This window comes from Oryx dammah, unplaced genomic scaffold (assembly GCF_014754425.2).
Source record: "Oryx dammah isolate SB20612 unplaced genomic scaffold, SCBI_Odam_1.1 HiC_scaffold_28, whole genome shotgun sequence".
Taxonomy (NCBI): domain Eukaryota; kingdom Metazoa; phylum Chordata; class Mammalia; order Artiodactyla; family Bovidae; genus Oryx; species Oryx dammah.
The window spans coordinates 101,459,672-101,472,756 of record NW_024070212.1 but is presented as its reverse complement, the minus strand read 5'-3'; the positions used below and the strand labels follow the sequence as shown (position 1 = coordinate 101,472,756).

General features: G+C 41.7%; 1 protein-coding gene across 8 annotated transcripts in view; it reads left to right on the top strand.

Moving 5' to 3' along the window:
* CCDC30 (coiled-coil domain containing 30) overlaps positions 1-13,085 on the top strand; it is a 136,880-nt gene that overhangs the window by 33,406 nt on the left and 90,389 nt on the right. For all 8 annotated transcript variants that reach the window (XM_040231493.1, XM_040231495.1, XM_040231489.1 and 5 more), the window contains 2 exons: positions 7,302-7,373; positions 12,582-12,697. In XM_040231493.1, coding sequence (XP_040087427.1) covers positions 7,302-7,373; positions 12,582-12,697 — 188 coding nt within the window. The remainder of the gene's footprint in view (positions 1-7,301; positions 7,374-12,581; positions 12,698-13,085) is intronic.

The window sequence follows — 13,085 nt, the reverse complement described above, 5'->3', positions numbered from 1 at the left end:
AGTGGACCACATTCTCTCAGACCTCTCCACCATGACCCGCCCATTTTGGGTGGCCCCACAGGGCATGGCTTAGTTTCATTGAGTTAGACAAGGCTGTGGTCCGTGTGACTATATTGACTAGTTTTCTTTGATTATGGTTTCAGTGTGTCTGCCCTCTGATGCCCTCTGGCAACACCTACCATCTTATTTGGGTTTCTCTTACCTTGGACGTGGAGTATCTCTTCACAGCTGCTCCAGCAAAGTGCAGCCGCTGCTCCTTACCTTGGACAAGGGGTATGTCCTTACTGCCAAACACTGGGCTGGAAGAAGCACAAGCTGGAATCAAGATTGCCAGGAGAAATATCAATAACCTCAAATATGCAGATGCCACCACCCTTATGGCAGAAACTGAAGAGGAACTAAAAAGCCTCTTGATGAAAGTGAAAGAGGAGAGTGAAAAAGTTGGCTTAAAGCTCAACATTCAGAAAACGAAGATCATGGCATCTGGTCCCATCACTTCATGGCAAATAGATGGGGAAACAGTGGAAACAGTGGCACACTTTATTTTTTGGGCTCCAGAATCACTGCAGATGGTGACTGCAGCTGTGAAATTAAAAGACGCTTACTGCTTGGAAGGAAGGTTATGACCAACCTAGATAGCATATTGAAAAGCAGAGACATTACTTTGCCAACAAAGGTCTGTCTAGTCAAGGCTATGGTTTTTCCAGTGGTCATGTATGGATGTGGGAGTTGAACTGTGAAGAAAGCTGAGCGCTGAAGAATTGATGCTTTTGAACTGTGGTGTTGGAGAAGACTCTTGAGAGTCCCTTGGACTGCACGGAGATTCAGCCAGTCCATTCTGAAGGATATCAGTCCTGGGTGTTCTCTGGAAGGAATGATGCTGAAGCTGAAACTCCAATACTTTGGCCACCTCATGGGAAGAGTTGATTCATTGGAAAAGACTAGGAGGGATTAGGGGCAGGAGGAGAAGGGGATGACAGAGGATGAGATGGCTGGATGGCATCACCGACTCGATGGACATGAGTTTGGGTGAACACCGGGAGTTTGTGATGGACAGGGAGGCCTGGTGTGCTGCATGGGGTTGCAAAGAGTCGGACATGACTGAGCGACTGAACTGAACTGGTAGATTACTGCCATGTTGTCTTCCAAATAGTTGTACTAATTTAAGCTCTGCTCAGTTGTGTATGAGTTGTTAGTTCTTTCACATTCTTTTTTAGTGCTTGGTATTGTCAGTCTTATTAATTTTACCTTTTCTGGTGAGTTATGTTATAGTATTTAACCGTGGCTTTACTTAACATTTCCCTGACAGTTAACAATGTTGAAAATCCTTTCATATGATTGTTGTTGTTGTTGCTTATTTAGGTATCAGTTCAGTTCAGTTCAATTGCTCAGTCATGTCCGATTCTTTGTGACCCCATGGACTGCAGCATGCCAAGCCTCCCTGTCAATCACCAACTCCCAGAGCCTACTCAAACTCATGTCCGTTGAGTCTGTGATGCCATCCAACCATCTCATCCTCTGTCATCCCCTTCTCCCACCTTCAATCTTTCCCAGCATTAGAGTCTTTTCCAGTGAGTCAGTTCTTTGCATCAGAGTATTGGAGTTTCAACCTCAGCATCAGTCCTTCATATGAGTATTCAGGACTGATTTCCTTTAGGACTGACTGGTTGGATCTCCTTGCAGTCCAAGAAACTCTCAAGAGTCTTCTCCAACACCACAGTTCAAAAGCAGCAATTCTTTGGCTCTCAGCTTTCTTCACAGTCCAACTCTCACGTCGACACATGACCACTGGAAAAACCATAGCCTTGACTAGATGGGCCTTGGTCGTCAAAGTAGTGACTCTGCTTTTTAATACACTGTCTAGGTTTGTCACAGTGTTTCTTCCAAGGAGCAAGCGTCTTTTAATTTCATGGCTGCAGTCACCATCTGCAGTGATTTTGGAGCCCAAGAAAATAATGTGTTTTACTGTTTCCATTGTTGCCCCAACTTCTTGCCATGAAGTGATGGGGCCACATAGCATGATCTTTGTTTTTTCAATGTTGAGTTTTAAGCCAACTTTTTCACTCTCCTCTTTTACCTCAAGAGGCTCTTTAGTTCCTCTTCACTTTCTTCCATGGAGGGTGGTGCCATCTGCATATCTGAGGTTATTGATATTTCTCCCAGCAGTCTTAATTCCAGCTTGTGCTTCATCACATTATGTCCCCTGCATATAAGTTAAATAAGCAAGGTACCAATATACATCTTTGACATACTCCTTTCCCAATTTTGAACCAGTCCATTGTTCCATATTCAGTTCTAACTGTTGCTTCTTGACCTGCATACAGGTTTCTCAGAGGCAGGTAAGGTGATTTGGTATTCGCAGCTATTTAAGAATTTTCTGCATTTTAATGTGATCCACACAGTCAGAGGCTTTAGCATAGTCAATGAAGCAGAAGTAGATGTTTTCAGAAATTACCCTGGTTTTTCTGTGATCCAACAGATGTTGGCAATTTGATCTCTGCTTCCTCTACCTTTCCTCAATCCAGCTTGAACATCTGGAAGTTCTCATTTCATATACTGTTGAAGCCTAGCTTGGAAAATTTTGAGCATTACTTTGCTAGGATGTGATATGAGTGCCATTGTGTAGTAGTTTGAACATTCTTGGAGAAGGCAATGGCACCCCACTCTAGTACTCTTGCCTGGAAAATCCCATGGACGGAGGATCCTGGTAGGCTGCCGTCTGTGGGGTCGCTAAGAGTTGGACCCGACTGAGCGACTTCACTTTCACTTTTCACTTTCATGCATTGGAGAAGGAAATGGCAACCCACTCCAGTGTTCTTGCCTGGAGAATCCCAGGGACGGGGGAGCCTGGTGGGCTGCCGTCTGTGGGGTCACACAGAGTCGGACAAGACTGAAGTGACTTAGCAGCAGCAGCAGTTGAACATTCTTTGGCATTACCTTTCTTTGGAATTGGAATGCAAACTGACCTTTTCCAGTCCTGTGGCCACTGCTGAGTTTCCCAAATTTGCTGGCATATTGAGTGCAGCACTTTCACAGCATCATCTTTCAGGATTTGAAATAGCTCTGCTGGAATTCTGACACCTCCACTAGCTTTGTTTATAGTCATGCTTCCTAAGGCCCACTTGGCTTGACACTCCAGGATGTCTGGCTCTAGGTGAGTGATCACACCATAGTGGTTATCTGTGTCGTGAAGATCTTTTTTGTATAGTTCTTCTGTGTATTCTTGCCACCTCTTCTTAATATCTTCTGCTCTTGTTAGGTCCATGGCATTTCCATCCTTCATCGTGCCCATCTTTGCATGAAATGTTCCCTTGGTATCTCTAATTTCCTTGAAGAGGTCTATAGTCTTTCCCATTCTATTGTTTTCCTGTATATCTTTGCAATGATCACTTAGGAAGGCTTTCTCATCTCTCCTTGCTGTTATTTGGAACTCTGCGTTCAGATGAGTATATCTTTCCTTTTCTCTTTTGTCTTTCACTTGTCTTTTCTCAGGTATTTGTAAGGCATCCTCAGACAACCATCTTGCCTTTTGGCTTTGCTTTTTCCTGGGGATGGTTTTGATCACCACCTCCTGTACCATGTTACAAACCTTTGTCCATAGTTCTTCAGGCCCTCTATCTATCAGATATAACCCCTTGAATCTATTTGGCTCTTCCACTGTGTAATCATAAGGGATTTGATTTAGGTCATACCTGAATGGTCCAGTGGTTTTCCCTACTTTCTTCAGTTTAAGTCTGAAATTTGCAATAAGAAGTTCATGATCTGAGCCACAGTCCCTGGTCTTGGTTTTTCTGACTGTATAGAGCTTCTCCATCTTTGGCTACAGTGAATAGAATCAATCTGATTTTAGTATTGACCATTTGGTGATGTCCATGTGTAGTCTCTCTTGTGTTGTTGGAAGAGGGTGTTTGGTTTGCTATGACCATTGCGTTTTCTTGGCAAAACTGTTAGCCTTTGCCCTGCTTCATTCTGTACTCCAAGGCCAAACTTGCCTGTTTTTACTCCAGGTATCTCTTGACTTCCTACTTTTGCATTCCAGTCCCCTATGATGAAAAGGACATCTCTTTTGGTGTTAGTTCTAGAAGGTCTTGTACGTCTTCATAGAACCATTCAGCTTCTTTGGCATTTGTGGTTGGGGCATAGACTTGGATTACTGTGATACTGAATGGTTTGCATTGGAAATGAACAGAGATCATTCTGTCATTTTTGAGGTTGCACCCAAGTACTGCATTTCAGACTCTTTGGTTGACTATGAGGGCTACTCCATTTCTTCTAAGGGATTCCTGCCCACAGTAGTAGATATAATGGTCATCTGAGTTAAATTCATCCATTCCAGTCCATTTTAGTTCACTGATTCCTAAAATGTTGATGTTCACTCTTGCCATCTCCTGTTTGACCACTTCCAATTTACCTTGATTCATGGACCTAACATTCCAGGTTCCCATGCAATATTGCTCTTTACAGCATTGGACTTTACTTCCATCACCAGTCACATCCACAGCTGGGTGTTCTTTTTGCTTTGGCTCTGTCTCTTCATTCTTTCTGGAGTTATTTCTCTGCTCTTCTCTAGCAGCATATTGGGCACCTACTGACCTGGGGAGTTCCTCTTTCAGTATCCTATCATTTTGCCTTTTCATACTGTTCATGGGGTTCTCAAGGCAAGAATACTGAAGTGGTTTGCCATTCCCTTCTCCAGTGGACCACATTTTGTCAGAACTCTCCACCATGACCCGCCCTTCTTGGGTGGCCCTACATATAGCATGGCTCATAGTTTCATTGAGTTAAACAAGGCTGTGATCCAAGTGATCAGTTTGGTTAGTTTTCTGTAACTGTGGTTTCCATTCTGCCCACCCTCTGATGGATAAGGATAAGAGGCCTGTGGAAGCTTCCTGAAAGGAGTGACTGGCTGGAGGGAAATCTGGGCGGGGCTATGCCTACACAAATATTAACTCAAAGTGGACCACAGAGCTAAATGCAAGAGTTAAAACTATAAATGTTTAGAAGAAAACATAGAGTGGATTTTTATGATCTGGGCATTGATAATCACATGTTAGATATAACACCAAAAGCAAAAGTGATAAAATAAAGCCTAATAAATTTTACTTAATTGAAATTAACAGTTCTGTACTTCAAAAGATACCAACAGGAAAGTGAAATGACAAACCGTGGACTGAGAGAAATGTTTGCAAATCATGTGTCTTATGCAGAATTCGTATCCAGACTATATGAAGAATTCTTACTTATATATTCTTCTATGTTGGAGAAGGCAATGGCAACCCACTCTAGTGTTCTTGCTTGGAGAATCCCAGGGACAGCGGAGCCTGGTGGGCTGCCATCTATGGGGTCGCACAGAGTTGGACACGACTGAAGCTACTTAGCAGCAGCAGCAGCATTCTTTTATGTTATTATAAAAAGACAGTCTAACTTTAAAATGAACAACTTGAGTAGACATTTCTTTAGAGAAGGCATGTGAATGGCCAAAAGGCACATGAAAAGATGCTCAAAATCATTGATCACTAGGGAAGTGCAAATTAAATCTACAATGAGATCCCACTCCACACCCACCCGAATGGCTATAATAAAAAAGATAATGTCAAGTGTTGGCAAGAATGTGAAGAAATTGGAACATTGTTGATGGGAATATAAAATGGTGTAGATACTTTGGAAAGCAATTTGGCATTTTCTCAAGGTGTTAAGTGTAAAATTATCATGTGACCCAGGAGAAATGAAGATACATGTCCACTAAAAAGCTTGTATGAGAAATTAACACAACATTATAAGTCAACTATACTTCAATAAAATACATTAAAAAAAAAGTTGTATGTGAATGTTTGAAGCACTATTATTTACAGTACTAGCCAAAACATACAAACAACTTAAACATCTATCATTGGTGAGTGGATAAACAAATGTATATCCATCCTGTGCAGAAAATAGTTAAAATAGAAGACATGACCCTGCTGTCCTTAGAAAGTCCTGTTTGTCAGGTTAGCCCTTGGCTAGCATCTGAAACGGAGAAGGCAATGGCACTCCACTCCAGGACTCTTGCCTGGAAAATCCCATGGACGGAGGAGCCTGGTGGGCTGCAGTCTATGGGGTCTCGAAGAGTCAGACACGACTGAGCAACGTCACTTTCATTTTTCACATTCATGCATTGGAGAAGGAAATGGCAACCTACTCCAGTATTCTTTCCTGGAGAATCTCTGGGACAGGAGCCTGGTGGGCTGCCATCCATGGGGTCGCACAGAGTCGGACACGACTGAAGCGACTTAGCAGCAGCAGGAGCAGCAGCATCTGAGAACTTGGATTTGGAGACGATTCCCTCCCTCCCCCAGTTTATAACAGTGGCTCACTGTGCCTGACCTGTTTGTACAATGTGGTTTATGCTAAAAACCTGCTTTCCTTCTGAGAGTCTGGAATTTCGGTATGTTCTAGGCAGAAGGTGGTGTCTATGTAAGTAGCCCCCAGTAAAAACTTTGGCTGCCGAGTCTGTAATGAATTTTCTTGGCAGACTTGTCATGTGAATTGTCCAGTTCATTGCTGGAGAAATTAAGCCCATCCTGTATGACTGCTGAGGGAATGACTCTTGGAAGCGTGTGCCTGGTTTCCTCTGGACTTTGCTTCACGTACCTTTTCTATGTGATTGGGAGTGATCTCTTGTAAGATGCATGTTGGTCTCTTACTTCTGGGAGATTCCTCAACTTGCCATTATAGGAGGCCTATCAGCTGTAGCATTGGTGATGAGTAGACCACAGGAGGCAAAGTGATAAAACCTGGGTTAGAGAACGCAAACTCAATAGACTCCTGTGCCCCATATACTTTCTCTGTGCTATTCTGCAATCCTCATACAATTCTCAAATAGTACCAAAAGTTATTTCTGAAATTTTTCTATTTTGCTGTTTCTAGGAACAGCTGGTGAAATTCTAAGTATTATTAATTTTAGGCATTAATTTTAAGTATTTATGTGTGTAATTTCTTTTTACTAAATTTGTAATACCATGCTTAAAAACTTTTAGCTATTTCTTTTGTTTACAGTGGTCCAAACTCTTTAGCATAGAATCTGGTTAGGGAAACAGGGAAAGATTACATGATCAGACAATATCAGGGATAGGAGGAAACCTAAGATGTAGTAGGAACATTAAGAGGGGACTCTGGGAAAGCTTCCTGGAGGAGCTGACATTTATGCAGAAACTCAGAGGACAGCCATCAGAAAGAAAGTATTCCAGAGAGTCACTTGAAATTTGATTATTATGCTAATCATTTGCTCCTTACACAAATATATTGCTCTTTTTTTCTTTTAGCTTCTGCATTTGAGAAGGCTCAACTAGAAATTGAGAAATTGAAAGAAAATTTGATAAAGCTGAAAGAAAATGGTGAGTAATTTTAACAGATATTATATTTAATAATAAAACATTAAACAATAATATAATTTATGTTAAATAATATTAAATAATATTTAATAAATAACGATATTACTACTGGTTCTATTATTACTATCTCTACCATCTTATTACTGTTACTACCACTTGTTGCTTACTAACATATACTCTATCAGGCATTTTACCTGCATTATCTCTAATCCTAAATCAATGCCAAGTTGCAGTATTAATCTAACCATTTCATAGATAAAGAAACTGAGTCGTGGCAAGGTTAAATGAATTATCCAGTAGCTACATTAAGTATTAGAGCTCTATGTCTGACTGCAAAACCTTTGGTTAACACAAACAATATGTGTTTTGCTGGGACCAATGATGTTGCTGCTGCTAAGTCGCTTCAGTCGTGTCCGACTCTGTGTGACCCCATAGACAGCAGCCCACCAGGCTCCCCTGTCCCTGGGATTCTCCAGGCAAGAACACTGGAGTGGGTTGCCATTTCCTTCTCCAATGCATGAAAGTGAAAAGTGAAAGTGAAGTCGCTCAGTCGTGTCCGACTCTTCGCGACCCCATGGACTGCAGCCAGGCTCCTCCATCCATGGTATTTTCCGGGCAAGAGTCCTGGAGTGGGATGCCATTGCCTTCTCTGACCACTGAGGTTAAGACACTGTATAATGCATTTAACAACACCTCACCCTAACTTCAGTTCAGTTCAGTCACTCAATTGTGTCAGACTCTTTGTGACCCCATGAATTGCAGTACACCAGGCCTCCTTGTCCATCACCAACTCCCAGAGTTCACTCAGACTCATGTACATCGAGTTGGTGATGCCATCCTGCTATCTCATCCTCTGTTGTCCCCTTCTCCTCCTGCCCCCAATCCCTCCTAGCATCAGAGTCTTTTCCAGTGAGTTAACTCTTCACATGAGGTGGCCAAAGTATTGGAGTTTCAGCTTTAGCATCAGTCCTTCCAAAGAACACCTAGGACCGATCTCCTTTAGAATGGACTGGGTGGATTTCCTTGCAGTCCAAGGGACTCTCAAGAGTCTTCTCCAACACCACAGTTCAAAAGCATCAATTCTTCAGCGCTCAGCTTTCTTCACAGTTCAACTCCCACATCCATACATGACCACTGGAAAAACCATAGCCTTGACTAGATGGAACTTAGTTGGCAAAGTAATGTCTCTGCTTTTCAATATGCTATCTAGGATGGTCATAACTTTTCTTCCAAGGAGTAAGCATCTTTTAATTTCATGGCTGCAGTCAAAATCTGCAGTCATTTTGGAGCCCAAAAATATAAAGTCTGACACTGTTTCCACTGTTTCCCCATCTATTTCCCATGAAGTGATGGGACCGGATGCCATGATCTTCGTTTTCTGAATGTTGAGCTTTAAGCCAACTTTTCACACTCTTCTTTCACTTTCATCAAGAGGCTTTTTAGTTCCTCTTCACTTTCTGCATTAAGGGTGGTGTCATCTGTATATCTGAGGTTATTGATATTTCTCCTGGCAGTCTTGATTCCAGCTTGTGTTTCTTTCAGCCCAGCGTTTCTCATGATGTACTCCGCATATAAGTTAAATAAGCAGGGTGACAATATTCAGCCTTGACATACTCCTTTTCCTAACTTGGCTATGTATAAATGACACTAACTATAGTGAAATAGAATGAAATTTGAGTGTTATAATGATAGTAGCTACAAAAATAATTTAAAACATGTCTACTGGTTTTAAATAGTTATAAAGCTAGGTTTATTCACCCTGTGATGTTATAATTTATGGTAAGTAACATGTATTTCAGAGAAGGCAATGGCACCCCACTCCAGTACTCTTGCCTGGAAAATCCCATGGACGGAGGAGCCTGGTGGGCTGTAGTCCATGGGGTCGCTAAGAGTTGGACATGACTGAGCGACTTCACTTTCACTTTTCACTTTCATGCATTGGAGAAGGAAATGGCAACCCACTCCAGTGTTCCTGCCTGGAGAATCCCAGGGACGAGGGAGCCTGGTGGGCTGCTGTCTATGGGGTCGCACAGAGTCAGGCATGACTGAAGCGACTTAGCAGCAGCAGCAGCAGCAACATGTATTTGGTCTTCACCCTAATAAAGGTGTCTTTTGTCACGACAGTGAAGACTTTTGGAAAGTCCCTAGGTAACCGAAGGATAGGCTTCCCTGGCAGCTGAGTGGTAAAGAATCCACCTGCAGAAGATGTGGGTTCAGTCCCTAGGATGGGAAGATCCCCTGGAGGAGGACATGGCAACCCACTCCAGTATTCTTGCCTGGGAAATCCCACAGACAGAGGAGCCTGGTGGGCCACAGTCCATGTGGTCACAAAGAGTCGGACGCAACTGAGTGACTGAACACACACACACACACATACACACGCACATTAACAACATTGTTTCAGGTCAGGGTAGATAAGGGTTGGAAGAGAATATCCACTCTGAACCTAACTGTATAGATTGATTTTTTAAACATAATTTTATTTATTTACTATTGACTGTGCTGGGTCTGTGTTTCCTCACGAGCTTTTGTCTAGTTATGGAGAGCAGGGGCTACTCTCTGTTTGCAGTGCGTGGGCTTCTGATTGTAGTAGCTTCTCCTTGCAGAGCATGGGCTTTAGGGTACCTGGGCCTCAGTAGTTGCGCTCCCAGGCACTAGAGCACAGGCTCAGTTGTTGTGGTGCTCAGGCCTAGTTGCTCTGCGGCATGTGGGATTTTCCTGGATCAGGGGTAGAATTCATGTTTCTTGCATTGGCAGGCGTATTCTTTGCCAGTGAGCCACCAGGGAAGCCCTAGCTGGATGTTTTAAAGAAACAAAAAGCCTATATTCCGTTTGTGATAAGCAGAACAGTACTAATTTTAGTGACCTATGTAAAACTGTATTTTTAAAATTTATGAAAATTAAAAATACTGGTAATATATAGTATAGAGAAATAGACAATGCCATTGTGAAAATATAGCTTTGTACAATCTTTCTGAAGAATAATTTGGCAGGCTCTGTCAAATTTTTTAAATGCGCATGTCTTCTGATCCAGCTATGTCATTTCTTTTTAGGGAATTATTTTTTGGGAAATAATGTCATAAGGGCTTAGAGACTGATGAACAAGGAAAATCCTTGTATAATTGTTTACAAGAATAAGCAAGCATTGGCAGCAAACCTAAATCTTCATCAGTAGGGGGAAAGTGACATTGAAATGGCAATTTGGACAGTGGCTTACTATGCAGAACAAAATGAGATACTGCATTAACAAATCATGGTATATTAATAAGATGGACGCAAAAGGAACAAATTATCAATAAAATACAGGTGAATCCCCCAAATACTGTAGATATTGAGTGAAAGTAGCCTGAGACAAACATATGTGTATTGTAAGATTTAATTTATATGAAAACCAACAATGAGCAAAACTATTAATAGTCTCTGTGATAGAAGTCAGAAAGTGACTGGGGGTGGGTGGGAGTGGAGAAATGACTGAAAAGGATTTGAGGATATATTATGGTTTGATGAAACTGTTCTGTATCTTTTTGAAGGCAAGTTCACAAGTATATTAAATTTTCAAAATTCATTAAACTGAACACTTAATATGTTTGCTATATTGTATATAAATTATACCTTAATTAAAAAATCATTCCAAATAAATGGAAAATGACTTTAGGTATACTATCTTGTAAAGATATCCATGATGTATTCACAGGCAGTAAATTTGCAGACAGTATTGTGTAGCATTGTTCAAATTTTTTTAAACTGCATATGCAAAAGTTAGAACAAATCTTGCCTTCCATATATGTATATGGATTGTGAATTTTTTTTTTTCCTTTTTGGCATGTTTTCAGCATTTTTCAAGTTAAAAATTCACATGCTAAGGAGAGAAGGGGGATAGCAAGGGAAGCCAAAAAATTAAGAAAGAAAAATTAATACAAGTTAAAAACCAAACATGCAAAGAAGAAGGAAGACAAAGGAAACTTTACAGCAGTATAAAAAGAAAATAGGAGAAACATAAGTGAAAAAAAGAAACAGCTGCTGATCCAAGAAAATTACCAGCAACAAGTTTATACTATCGAAACTTTGATGAGTGCTAGGAAGAGCAGATCTCAACACGAGGTGCTGAGGTGAGAGTGGCCTACAGGCGGAGGTGCTACAGGAGAAAGGTGATTTTGGTGAATTAATCTGATTTCACTTGGACAGTCTGTTCACTGCTCCTAGCTCAGTGCATCAGCTGTATATGGGGGTCTTACTGTTAACAAGTGCAAGAGAAGTAGCAAGGAATACATGAGATGTGTAAGAGAGACTTCCCAGGTGGTGCTTGTAGTAAAGAACCCACCCGCCAATGCGGGAGATGTAAAAGCAGTGGGTTGGATCCCTGGGCTAGGAAGATCCCCTCAAGGATCTTCCCTGGGAGGGAAGATCTCCCTGGGCTTGGCAACCCACTTCTGTACTCTTGTCTGGAGAATCCCATGGGCAGAGGAGCCTAGCGGGCTACAGTCCATACGGTCACAAAGAGTTGCACATGACTGAAGCGACTGATCATACACGCACGTAAGAGAGATGGGACCACAGGAGCCTAGGAAGATGATTTTCTTGGTCATTTAGGTTTTAGAAGGCAGGTTCAATTGTTTTAAAATTCCAGGTCCTGGAAGAACCTCTACTGGTGGAATCACTACTCTGAAAAAGGCCAGCTCATTAGACTGGCATGAGAATTGACAAAACATTCTGTTCTGTTTCATGAGTTGGTACAACATTCTAGGGCTGAACTTGACAGTCTAGCAGCTCTTCTTTGCAGAGAATCACATGTGCAGAGACATGGTAGAACTGGCAAGAACAGCAGGAAATAGCACTTCCTCAGTTCTTAGACTTAATGCCCCCACATTAAAACTTCAATCCATGGACTTCTTTGGTTGTCCAGTAGTTAAGAATCTACCTGCCAATACAGGGGACACAGGCTGGATCCCTGGTCCACGAGATTCGCACATGCCGTGGGGCATCTAAGCCCATGTGCCACCTAAGCCCGTGTGCCACAACTACTGAGGCTGTGCTTCACAAGAGACGCCACTGCACTGAGACGCCTGCACACCTCAGCAAAGAGCAGCACCCGCTCCCAGCAGCTAGAGAAATACCACGCACAGTGTCGGAGACCTAGTGCAGCCAAAAATAAATTCATTAATTTGAAAAAACTTCAGTCCAATTGAATCAATTGCATTTTCTTTGTTTTAGACTCGGTCGACCTACGGAAAGCAAAGGAACATAATCAGAGACTGGATGAGGAAATTCTGGCTCTAAGAAGTCGGGTTCGATCACTTGACTCAGAAAAAAAAGTACTTGGAGAAGAGGTAAATTGTTTAATTAAATTTGTTCCTAGAGTTAATCTAAATGTGTATAGACTAACAGCAGTCAGAGCAGCCTGGATGGATAATCCATCATCCATTGGTCATTAGTGAAGTCTGGTTCTGGTGGCTGTAACGTGGCAGGTAGATGCTATACTTTGTCCTGGATGCTTTGTGTCAGTATTTCTGCTTCATACATTTTAACCACATATGCTGAACAGCGAGGTTATTGCTCTTGTGCTTCAATAGGATCTTTACTTTTTGATAAGAATTTAGATAATAGTTTATACTTTTCACATTTACCAAAGTTTGACTTTGTTAATACTAAACACTTAGTTGTATTATGTTTCTGAATCATTTTTAATATGCACTTCCAGGTTCTATATACACTATG